Consider the following 13,696-nt stretch of genomic DNA (forward strand, 5'->3'; position numbering starts at 1 on the left):
GGAAGTTGGTTTTGGTCAAAAGAGTCATTTGTGCCCAGCGAATTGAAGAGTTGTGAACTCTGGGTGACCTAGGGTTAGGGTTAGGGTTAGGCACCCCTGTGGCACCTCAAAATCGGTGTTTCCTCACCACTGCTTTCAGGAATTGCAACATTTGGGCTTTAAATTTGATTAAAAAAATAAAAAATGAAAGCATAGCAAGTGATTCACGTCATGATTTTTCTCAAGTTTATGAAAATGTGCACATTCCACACAATGTATGCAGAGCTCTCCTCCTTTCCACAATTTAATGACAACTATCTGTAGACGGAAATATCAATGCTCAATTCCATTGTGTGTATTAATTTGTAATAATGTATGAGTTTGATTGCATAGGCATGTATGCAAAATGTGATAGCAGAGACAAAAGGCAAGCGAAGAGTTTTCTAGAATGCCAGTTGTTGTGCATCAACCCCTAAATAATAAAACATTAGCCAATGTCTTAAATTTTTTTCTTACTCGTTGCCTACTCGCCAGGAAAAAATTTTGTTGAATAAGAAAAAACTGCCTAAAATTTCATTATGAAAATACCAACGCTGCAGACCATAGGAAAAATGGTTTAATTTTGTACTGGCGTGCTTTTCGAAGAAGGATTAATATGCGAGACGAAAACATTAGTTTCCTGCCTATATAGACAGGGACTAATAATTAAATGTATATCTAATATAAATAAAATAATTTCATCCAACAATATAAAATAAAATTTAAACATAAATATCTTACATATAAAAGAAAATTAAACATAAATCTCTTCCATATAAGTCTATCAAAGTATGGAGTCCATGATTGTGTATTTCCTTTTTTTAAATTTAAGATTGATTCCTTACCTTCTCAATGTTGAAACCATGACAATGGAATCTAGTTGCATTTTAATTTTAAAGCCAATAATACCCAACTTTTTTAAAAGAAATTTTATTCATTTATAAAAAAATTGAACTCATTTTCATTTGGGAAGAATTTGGGAGAAACAAAAGAATCAAGCCCTCCAGAACGCTCGTCAGCCACAGTTACCTGCAAATCGAAACTACTAACTGTAAGCTCGATCGTCTATACGTCATTAACAATTTCTTTCACCATATATACAGCAGCAGGAAGGGGAAAAATTTAGGCATGGCTAGCGGGGGAGCAGGGGTGATAGAATGGCATCAAAAGCCTTCAAACCCCAAGAATCCCATTGTCTTCTTCGATGTCACAATTGGCACAATCCCAGCTGGACGAATTAAGATGGAGCTTTTTGCCGATATTGTCCCCAAGACAGCTGAAAACTTTAGGTACATTTTCTTCGTCTTCCTAAAACCACTTTGTACATCTATGTTGGTCTGTTTTTAAGTTTCTTAGTTTGCTTGAGTTGACGCACTATTTTATATCATCTTCTTAACTAGCAGAGAAGGGGAATGTTAATTTGGTCAAATGTTGTTGAAGTCTCCAGAGGCTAAACGGATTCTAACATATTCTTCAGTTGAGTTTGAGTTATGGAATTTATCCTTAACTAGTCTGTAAAAACGAAGGTTCAATATTTATCGCTGGAAAACATTGGGCATACCAATTTAGTTAATTAAATTAAAAATTTATAAAATGATTTCCGTTATTCTAGATTTTTTTCAGATTCGCCTGCGACTTTACCCAGCTTATCTGTTGGGATACAGCCCACCCATTGAGTTTGATCGGGCATCTGACCAAATTTCAACTTGAGGCTCCATTCTAACTGCCTTGATGCTTTTACCCCTGGAGCTCATCCCATTTGACTCGTTGTTTCAGATATTACTGCTTAACAATTCGCTTCTGAATATGTGTGACTATATAGTTGAGAATAACTAAATAGTGGTGGAGATGTTTGTGTACATTTGTAATGAGTGTTGTTGCTATTGATATTTCGACATAATTTTGTTCATGGTTAGTGGCCATTTTAGTATTTACCATCAGACTGCAACCCCTTGGACTAGAAAATTAACAGTATTACTTCTCTGCAACAAGGTGTTTTACTGTTGCTTATCTGCAACAAGGTGTTTTAAGAGAAAAACAACGGCAGGTCTCATGTAAATAACAGATTGTTTCTATCAAAAGCCAAGTTTTTGCATTTTAATATTTTATCAATTATTCAGTATAAACTCTATCTTTACTTACAAGTTTTTGCTTGTAAATATTGGGTCTGGTTATGGTTTGCCTTTAATGTAGTTTGAGGCATGCGTACACTGCAGCTATAAGATTTATAAACATGGGTCACACTCCAATACACCCAATAATAGTTTTACCACAATCTCATGGGTCACACTTGAATATACATTGTAGTAGATAAATCATAGCCTGACAAGTCAGCTTGATCATAAGCCATAATTTTACACCACAACCTCATGGGTCACATACGAATATACCCTATTATTGTTATACCACATCCTCATTGGTAACATCCAAAAATTTCATTGGTCACACTTGGATGTACCCTGAAATTGTTACACAACAATGTGGGAGTTAGGGGCTGGCATATTACAAGTTAGGGGTCACCTTATTGCACTGGGCCCAATCATGTGATTACAAGTGTCCTCCTTTAGCGCTCGACAACAGCTAAGCTTTTTATTCCTAATATAAGTAAATGAAATTTTATGGCTCAATCAATGTTCATATTGTAAGGTTATTTTGTATGTGCATGGGCTTGGGAGATTGGATAACCTCGATAACATGGATCTCTTTAACTTGCTGTCAGTAAGATTTTAGTGCTCTCAAAAGCCTATAATAGAGAATTTTAAGTGCAATTTAATCTTGTTCTTGTTTTGCTATCTTGCAAATAAAGTGGAGACTTTGAGCTATATTATCATTGTGTTGTGTGAAGTTCAAGTAACATGCATTATACTAGATCAACTTGGTGTGTGCTTTCTGTTCTGGTTCCAAGTTTTTCAGACATAGTTCTGAGTTCATTTTTTTGAATTCCTGATTTAAAGAAAGACTAGAAACCATAGGATCTTTACAGACACCGATCTTTCAGCGAGAAGCTAATATGAAATGGAAATGTACCTTCATTTTGTTATTTTAAACCCTAGTTATGTTAACCAGATTTATCTAATTGATTATGCCCTAGGTTGTATTCAGATTTGCAGTATTTTAGTGAACCAACATAGATTAAATTGTGCTTTAGATTGTAATCAGATTTGCAGTATTTTAGGAAACCAATATAGATTAAATTGTGCCCTAGATTGTAATCAGATTTGCAGTATTTAGTAAGCCAACATAAATCAGAAATAGAGCAGAAGACAAACAAGCATACCCTGGGAAAACCTCAAAGGAGGAAAAACCCAGCATGAAAGACCCACAGGTCAGATTATATATTCTCCTCTAAAATATAAGTACAATACTTAGCTCGAATCTGATCTTCACATATCAGATCTGTCCTTGTATGCTTCAATGACTTGCATAAAATCTACTATGTCCCTTTGGACAATTTCGCACCAAGCAGAATAAGTTCGCCCTCTTCCTTAAGTTCACACAGCAGAGCTAAATCGCCTTTTGATATGATTTTCATTTGATTGAAATGACTTGCAAATTGTCATTTATTTATATGCATCTTTATTCTTTTGTAGGTCGGCCTCCTTGTAAGTCGGCCTCCTTATTAATTTTGGTGCCAATGTTATTTTGGGGTGAATTTAGCGTGGCGTGATGAATAAGGATGGGGTCACGTTATTTAGGGTAGGACCCGGTCTTAAAATGGGGTTCGGATGTTGCCTTAAGGCAATCCGAACCCCTATACCCCTAGTTACAAACAACACTCCCTCTTAACTAGGGAGGAGGAGAATACATAATCTGAACCTTTTAAGTTCCATCTAGCACACAAACATAGAATTACATCTTCCACCTAGCACACAAGCATAGGATGGTTCTAGCACACAAGCATAGAAAGTGTAATACACCAGTGGGTCTTTACATTATTACAATTATCCATCTAGCACGCAAGCATAGATTGGATGTAATTCATTCTTGCACACAAGCAAAGAATGATTCAAAGTGCTACCAATAGTCATTGAGATTGAAGCTCCCTCTCAATCAGGGTTCCGTTTTCCATGACACCAAGTCTATCTCTGAAGTACTCGAACTTCACTCTGGATAAGGGTTTTGTGAGGATGTCAGCAATCTGTTCATCTGTGCTAATGTACTTTAGATGAATGGCGCCTCTCTGCACCATATCCTGAATGTAATGATAATGTGTTTCCACATGTTTGGACCGATCATGAAATACAGGATTTACTGACATCTTTATACAACTTTGATTATCACAATGAATGGTGGTAGGATCATTGACTTGACCAAATAATCCAACAAGGAGCTTATGAAGCCACACTGCTTCTCTGGATGCAACAGATGCGGCAATGTACTCAGCTTCTGCAGTGCTTAATGCTACCGAAGATTGCTTTCTGCATGCCCAAGAGATCACTGCGGAGCCCAAGTTGAAGCAGATGCCTGAAGTGCTTTTCCTGTCCTTGACACTTCCTGCCCAATCTGAATCTGAGTAGCCTTTTAGGAGGATTGGGGTATTAAGTGAATACTTCAGCCCATAACCAATCGTGCCACGTAGGTATCTTAGAATGTGCTTGGCAGCAACCAGGTGAACATGTTTAGGTGAACTCATGAACTGATTGAGAGCATTCACCGCATAACAGATATCTGGCCTAGTATTGACTAGGTACATTAGGGAGCCAATCAACTGCTTGTACTTAGAAGGATCTGCAAAATCCGAGTTAGCAGCAGAAACACTTAACTTCTTTAAGTTAGATTCCATAGGAGTACGCATAGGTTCACAATTTATCATTCTAAATCTTTTCAAAATGTCAATAGTGTATTTTCCTTGACTTAGAAAGATTTCATTAGCTTTTTGCCATACTTCTAACCCTAGGAAGTAGTGCATTAGACCTAAATCCTTCATTTCAAATTCTGAGGCTAATTCCTTTTTACATCTTATGATTAATTTATTTTCACCCGTGAGAAATAAATCATCTACATACAAAACTAAAATAAGCATCTCATCATTATAAATTTTCAAGTAAATGTTAGCATCAGCATCATTCTTGGAAAACACTAAACTTAGTAAGTACTTATCAATTCTTTCATACCAAGCGCGAGGAGCCTGTTTGAGCCCATATAAAGCTTTCTTCAACGTGCAAACATGAGAATCTCTTTTATGGATTACATAACCTTCTGGTTGCTCAATATGGACTTCCTCCTCAATGACACCATTAAGGAAGGCTGTCTTAACGTCCATTTGATGCAGTTCCCAACCTTTGGCTGCAACAATAGCTATTATAGACCTAATAGAGGTATATCTAGCAACAGGGGCAAAGGTTTCTTCATAATCTATTTCTTCCTTTTGAGAAAAACCACGAGCTACAAACCTAGCTTTATATTTTTCAATACTACCATCAGCATTATGTTTAATTTTAAACAACCATTTAGAGGAAACGACAGACTTACCTTTGGGTCTGGGTACAATGTCCCAGACATGATTCTTGATGATAGACCCATACTCTTCATCCATGGCTAATTTCCAAGCATGATGAGACATAGCTTCTCCGATATTGTGGGGTTCAGACTCAATTATATTGCACATCACAGAAATGTAGTTGGCGTGATTTTGGACACTCTTGCTATTTCTGAAGGTTCCTCTGGGAGCAACAAAACCTTCAGCATCTTGAATTGTATTTCTAACCCAAAGTGGTCTCTTCTTGCAGACCACAATATCCTGAGGTATATCGGTAGATTGCATGGGTTCTGATGAGTCATTTTGAACTTCCTGATCTGGAAGATCAGTAGACTCCTCCTGTAACTTAGGGTTAGCATCAACAATTGAATCTTGTTTTTCCATCACCATATCATCATTGTTGATTAATGAACCTTTAGATCTTTTGAAAGCAATATCTTCGTCAAAAGTTACATCTCTACTTACCTCAACATACCTTTGACCTGAAATGTAGATCCTGAAGGCTTTGGAAGATTCGCTGTATCCTATTAGGATGCCTTTCTTTCCAGATGGATCCAGCTTGGTTCGTTTTTCTTTAGGCACATGAACATACACAGGGCTTCCAAATATCCTTAGGTGACTGATGTCTGGTTTGATTCCTGAAAAGGCTTCTTCAGGTTTCACATTCTTTAGGACTTGATGAGGACATCTATTCTGAATATAAACTGCGGTTTTGGATGCTTCTGCCCATAAGAAAGGTTGCAAGTCCTGATCATGTATCATGGCTCTTGCAGCTTCAACAATGGTCCTGTTCTTTCTTTCAGCAATTCCATTTTGCTGAGGGTTGTAGGGAACACAAAACTCCCTCTTAATTCTTGCTTTAATACAAAAGTCATAGAAACTACCTGAGGTGTATTCACCTCCATTGTCAGACCTCAAACATTTAATTCGATTTCTTGTAGTATTTTCAACTAAGGCTTTGAATTCTTTAAATCTGTTTAGGACTTCTTCAGACTCTTTAGTTTTAAGAAAATAGATCCATGTTTTCCTAGAGAAATCATCTATGAAGATAACATAGTATAGGAAACCGCTAGGAGATGCTACTGACATAGGACCACATAAATCTGAATGAATAAGCTCTAACCTTTCTTTAGCCCTACTATCGCTTTTATGAAAGGGATTCTTTACATTCTTACCCATTGCACAACCTTTACAAGCATCATCATGAGATAAACTGAGATTAGGCGTACCTTTGACCATTTTACCGAGAGTGGGAAGAGCTTGAAAGTGAAGATGACCCAATCTTCTATGCCATAGCTCGCATGATTCAGGGGTCTCATGAATGAGAGCTTGAATTGGATTAGCTGCAAGCTTATATAAACTATCACATCTATTTCCAATAATGCAAGCAGATTTGAAGTTAGATTTCTTAGACCAAGCGAGTACTTTCCCTTCAGAAAATGCTATTTGCAAACCCTTATCTTCTAAAGCAGAAATGGAAATAAGATTTCTTTTAATACCAGGTACAAATAGAATATCACAGAGTTGTAAGGAAATACCAAAATCTAGTTTTAAAGAGGTAGTGCCAGAACCTTTTACCGAGTATCGAGCATCATCACCGATTACTACATGAAGATTGGTGTCTTTTTCAATAAGATCTGAGAGATGCTCACGAAATCCTGAGATGTGTCTGGAGGCACCACTGTCAAGTATCCACGTATTGCTGTCCGTAGGAACATTGCTGGAAAGAGCAGAGATAAGAAGGTAGTCTTCACTTTGTTCGGCAACTTCATTTAAGTTAGCTTCCCTTTCCTTTGGGTCATTTTGACAATCTCTGGCATAGTGACCATACTTATCACATCGGAAGCAACGAATGTTAGAGGAATCTCTTGACTTCTTCCTTGGATCATAGGAGGAGGATCTAAAATCTTTGCTTCTCTTTTCTTTCTTCCAATGACCACCTTTCCTAGATTTAGATAAGAGAACATGATTATCTTTGAGAGAGTTCTTGAATTTTCCTCTTTCCTCAATTCGAGATTCTTCTTCGATGCAATCAGATTGAAGACGCTCAAAGTTGGGACGATCGGCTCTTCCACCAATGCTACGAATGAATGGTTCCCATTCATCTGGTAGACCATTTAATGCAATCATAACAAGGTCTTTATATGAGATTTGGCAATCTAGAGTGCTTAGCTTGTCCTTTAGTTCATTGATCTTCATGAAGTAGGCTATGATTGAGTCTTCTTCTTTCATTTCCATGTGAAGAAGTTGCTGTCTTAGGGCAAGAGCCCTGCTAAGATTGTTGACTTCATAGGTCCCTTCCAAGTGTTTGATCATTTCTCTGGTAGATGTAAACTTTGATATGACAGTGACAAGATGGTTCTTGACTGACTCAATTATGATCCTTCTAGCCTTGAGGGAATCTTTCTTGAACAGTTTCAGTTCTTCAGCATCTTCTGGAGGAGACAGCCTTTCTTCTTCTACAAATTTCAGTAGGTCATTTTCTTCAAGGATCAACAGAATACGAACTTTCCAAGCAGCAAAATCAATGGCTCCCTCAAGCCTATCTTCAGCCTTCAAACCTGACATCTTTAATCTGAACACAAACAACAGCTATATGCAACAATCGATCTGCTAAATCAGAAGTTAGTGACACCTAGAGCTCCGATACCATGTTATTTTAAACCCTAGGTATGTTAACCAGATTTATCTAATTGATTATGCCCTAGGTTGTATTCAGATTTGCAGTATTTTAGTGAACCAACATAGATTAAATTGTGCTCTAGATTGTAATCAGATTTGCAGTATTTTAGGAAACCAATAGAGATTAAATTGTGCCCTAGATTGTAATCAGATTTGCAGTATTTAGTAAGCCAACATAAATCAGAAATAGAGCAGAAGACAAACAAGCATACCCTGGGAAAACCTCCAAGGAGGAAAAACCCAGCATGAAAGATCCACAAGTCAGATTATATATTCTCCTCTAAAATATAAGTACAATTTTTAGCTCGAATCTGATCTTCACATATCAGATCTGTCCTTGTATGCTTCAATGACTTGCATAAAATCTACTATGTCCCTTTGGACAATTTCGCACCAAGCAGAATAAGTTCGCCCTCTTCCTTAAGTTCACACAGCAGAGCTAAATCGCCTTTTGATATGATTTTCATTTGATTGAAATGACTTGCAAACTGTCATTTATTTATATGCATCTTTATTCTTTTGTAGGTCGGCCTCCTTATTAATTTTGGCGCCAATTTTGTTTTGGGGTGAATTTAGCGTGGCGTGATGAATAAGGATGGGGTCACGTTATTTAGGGTAGGACCCGGTCCTAAAAGGGTGTTCGGATGTTGCCTTAAGGCAATCCGAACCCCTATACCCCTAGTTACAAACAACACATTTTTCTGGGAGTCCTCCAAACTCCTCTTGACCCCATTACTTTCTATTTGTTTGTAACATGCTAAATTTTTTAAAAGAGATATCAATTCAAATAATCTAATCGTTGCAAACATAGCCGTTAACATAAACATAGCAAGAAGGATTTTTTTTTTTTTATATATTCAAAACGGGAACATGAATAACGATAACTGAAAGATTAAGTACATTGAACTAAAAATTAAGCATACATGTAAGATTTAAGAAATAAATAACTTGCATGAAATTAAAGAGAGATAGGGTTTAGAGAGTACTTTTCAACTGATGCTAAATTCTGAACTTAAAACTCTGTCATAATACTGGTGAGGAGGGAAAGCATCATTAAGGCGCTTTTCCGCCCAACCACGGACTATCTAGTCCCCCATGCCATATCCTTCTGGATTGGCCCGACCCTTCGCAAGGAGGTAAAGGAAAAAAAAAACTCAATGCCATCTTAGACTCGGTGTTAGGACCTACATGCTTAGTCAGTCATACACTAAGGGTAACTCCCTACTAGTATGACGCTCTGACTAGAGGTGTATCTGGCACTAAAGATCAGACGAATGCATGCATTACGCAGCACCACCTTGGCCAAGGTGTAACACTGTAGGCACGAATTAATGCGCTATCAATGATCTCACCCTTCTCGGCAATAATTTTAGGTCCACGAAGTTCAATTGAACTCCAAAGGGAAATGAAGACCCAACTTTATGTTTAGCATACACTTGACACAAATTTAGTACTCTGAACTATTATCACAATTTTCTTTCACATTCAAGACTACATTGGTTTATGATGATCAACTGAGTCCCTGGCTTGGGAAAGTTAGGGCATAAGAGCCGCCAATTGTACGCACAATTCCTGAATATGGAATAAAACTTGCCGGGCATGTCTATGCTATCCGGCCCTTTGAGAGGGACCTCCTAGTAGTGATGCTATCTGCATCCTGTACAAAAGTGCTCTTCTACCCACTGCCTTCCTAGGCTAGGGTATAGGTTAATTCCTAACTCTAGAGGGGTTATCTCAATTAGATAGATTTATCTTAGAGCTATCTTGACTTTCAGTCTAAGGAAGATTCTGAATATTATTGATTAAGGGATCAACTTCTTCATTAAGTTGACTCGGGTATGAACACCCTTCAGTTCAACGGTATAAGCTTGCACCACTATGCTGAATATTCTTTACCAGCACATGTTAGGTACGCTTACACATACACACGAGTACAAATACCTTCACATATCCGTCAAGTAATACCAATTATAACCACACGGGTATCTACTTGACGGTATATGTCAAAGTACGTGTACAAGTATGCATACGTACCCGTACCTTCACATGTACGATAGGTATTCTAGGGTGCCTTAGATTTAAAGTATAATTAAATTTAACAACTAGCAATTGTTACAAATTTTGTATGACAATAATCCCAAATTTCATGATGGGCAAGGATTCCATGGTTAAGATTTTTTTCCAGTCTATAGTTCTACTAAAGAATATACACAAATCTAACACATAGGCCTGCAGTTGTCATTACACAAATATTTCTACCTTAGAGGTATATGAACTTGTGTAAGGGTGTATATTATATATTATATCTAAGACACACGCCAGCTGATTTTAACTTATTGGTTTTCCGGTTTATGTTGACCGAAAGGAGCCTTGCTGCACCTTGATACTGGTTATGTTCTTATGATTTTCAGATTTTAGTTAGCTGAATGGTGTGAGTAAACATATCCTCCAGGCCTGCACACCAATATTTATATATTTATTCATACTGACAGACCTTAAACATGCTGATCTAGAGACAGTGTAAACTTGCTGGTTACTCTGGAAATGAGGATATTTTTGTGTAGAAAATAATAGAACAGTACTATGGAGGATTTAGGGTGTAAAATAAGTCTACCACCATAATTCCAGATTTACAACATCTGTAGGAATTAAAAACACCTCACTGGTTTTCTGCATATAGTCTTCCAACCACTAAAATGATTTTCTTGACCTTTCATGATATATGCATACATATTGTTATATAGATACACATTAATATATATATATATGTGTGTGTGTGTGTGTGTGTGTTTACATATACACACATTAACAAGCATATATATTTACACATGTATTCCAAATTTAACCAGGTATGAGAATCCCATACATAATATCATTCCATTTAAATTTACCAAAAACAGAAGGTAAAATCTGCATCATGCAGAAGTAAACAGAAATACTACGTATAAATCTTCTTTAAGACAGCATAAGGGTTTTTCCTTTCCCATTAAAGTATATTTCCAGAATTCGCATTACAGAAGGGAGCTCAAAAATTTTCATGGAATATTGAAGAATAAACTGCATCTAGTTTCTTTCCTCTATTTTCCAGAAATTTAATGAAAAATGGAAAAGAACATAGTCGAATCAGTAGGGTAACCAGACCACATGACCTGGAGGAAGTAGAATCCCGTCAGAGATTGCACTCTAACGCACTTCTCACTCAAAGCCCTTGAACTTGGTAATGGCTGAGCAGACAAATCACTAAATTGCAGAGCAAACCCTCCTTCTTTTGCCGTCCAGAAGAAGAAGAACAAAATAAAACACGATAATGCACTCTTCTTCCAAAAATGGTTCAAGTATTCACCAACCCGTGACTCTTCCTTGGTTCGCCCTAATACAAGGCGGAATTCTCAAACCGCCCAAGGAGTCACGTTAATCCCGTGCTCCATTCACACGCCTTCAGCAGCAGAAGCTTCCCGTGAAAAAAAATCTTTCCATGCCTCCTTTAAAAAAAATGAATGCATAATAATATTTATATTTGGTGCTTTTATTTTCCCTTTTCTTTACAAATGAAATCTATATATATTTGGAAATATTGATAATGCGTTAAACCCATTTCTTTTTTTTTTTACTTGCTTACTCTATTCTTTTTCAAATCTCCAATACCTGATAATTCCAAAAGGCAAGATAGAGCGATGAATAAAGGTTTAATTAAAAACTATATCCCTCACAATTTTGCCATAATATATTTAAGTCAACACTTAGCAACTTAAGGAGGGACAAACTTCATATCTCCCTTTCAAATAACCCTCACTTGATTATAGAGATGCCAATTTAAAGTTGGCAAATGATAATTTATTTAATTAAAAATAAACATTGCCATACAAATTATAAATTAATTAAATATACATATTTATTTATATTTATATATATGCGACCTATACTCCCTACGAATACCTGATTGCGGTAGTACGTATACGACCATGTATACATACTCCCGTACCCAGGTACTCGTATAGGATATATATGTAACATATATATACATATACATAAATATATATAATTATATAATAAAAGCAACATTAGTCCCAACCAACTTGATTAATAATTAATGAAATAATTAATTAATATTAATAATTAATATTTATCTCGAGAAGCGACAAACCCTAGGGTTATAAACCCCAAATTCTCTGCACTGACCTACCAGGTTACCTAGCGCACTGGCTAACAAGTTCTGACAAGATCAACATAGGTTTACCTGGCTTAGGTTAGGGTTTTCAAACGACATTGAGTCCTTTCCTTCCTTTCACCTCTCAACCTGATGATACTTTCCCTCCTTTCGTGGAGGACGACGGTCTTCTGCACACACTTGGCCCACGGAAATCGGTTAGATCCAATCTTATCTAGTTCTGACAATTAATAATTCATGACAAAAGTGAAACATGATATCATATTGTTAACTGCAATTTCATCAATTTAATCAATCAAAGTACATGAAATCATCATAGAAAGCATAATTATCATCATTCACATATGCATAATCATCTGAACAAATCCATCATTTAAAGCATAAAACTAGGCACATTATACATCATACAAGTATATAAAAAATGTACTAGGGTTAAAATGTATTAGGGCGTAAATACTGCACAAAATCAACTAGGGCACAAATGGGATGTAACATATCCTTCCTCTTGTGAATCATTGTCCTCGATGATTTTTAAGTATCATTTAAAACAAAAATGAACATAACATTGTTTATCCAGTATTAAAGAAACAAATTATTTTAGCTGTTAAAAACATTAAACAGATGGGGAAATCGTTGATGGATTTCATTATAATCTTCCCAAGTGGCACTGCCCTCAGTGTATTGGTCCCACTGGACCTTGCACTGAGAAACTTCTCTGTTAAGTAAGTGCTGCTTACGTACCTCGAGCACCCTGATTGGCTCGATCATGACCACCCCTGGGTCCTGTACCTGCAAGGAGTTCCAGTCAATCATATGTGCAAAATCTGAAATATACTTTTTCAAATAGGAAACATGAAATACATCATGCAACCGTGCAAGAGCTGGTGGTAGAGCAATTTTGTAGGCAACTGGGTTTACAACTTCCAACACTTCAAAAGGACCACCATATCGTGGATTTAATCTGGAGGACTTTCCAAATTTTATGCTACTTTTGTTTGGTTTCACCCGTAGAAGCACTTTCACTCCCACTACAAATTGTCTGGGAGTATGCTTTGCATCTGCATAGCTTTTCTGCCGATCATTAGCTTCTGCTAACCTTTTTCTGATCAGTTTGACTTGCTCCTCAATTTCTGAGAGCATTTCTGGACCGAGGGTTATCCTATCTTCTAGCTTATCCCAGTTGATAGGAGTTCTACACCTCCTTCCATATAGTGCGTCGAAGGGTGCCATCTTTATGGATGATTGATAAGAATTGTTATAGGCAAATTCGACCAATGGGAGGTATTCCTCCCATTTGTACTGTTGCCATACATTCTCAAAAGGTCTTCTAAAACCTGGTTGACTCTTTT

At 36.8% G+C, this 13,696-nt stretch overlaps 1 protein-coding gene across 1 annotated transcript in view; it reads left to right on the forward strand.

Moving 5' to 3' along the window:
- Nucleotides 1-960: 960 nt before the first annotated feature.
- The window catches only part of LOC131044801 (peptidyl-prolyl cis-trans isomerase CYP22), a 67,324-nt gene continuing 54,588 nt past the window's right edge, over nt 961-13,696 (forward strand). The window contains exon 1 of the mRNA XM_057978242.2: nt 961-1,307. Coding sequence (XP_057834225.1) covers nt 1,147-1,307 — 161 coding nt within the window. The 5' untranslated portion in view covers nt 961-1,146. The remainder of the gene's footprint in view (nt 1,308-13,696) is intronic.

This window comes from Cryptomeria japonica, chromosome 8 (assembly GCF_030272615.1).
Source record: "Cryptomeria japonica chromosome 8, Sugi_1.0, whole genome shotgun sequence".
Lineage (NCBI taxonomy): Eukaryota > Viridiplantae > Streptophyta > Pinopsida > Cupressales > Cupressaceae > Cryptomeria > Cryptomeria japonica.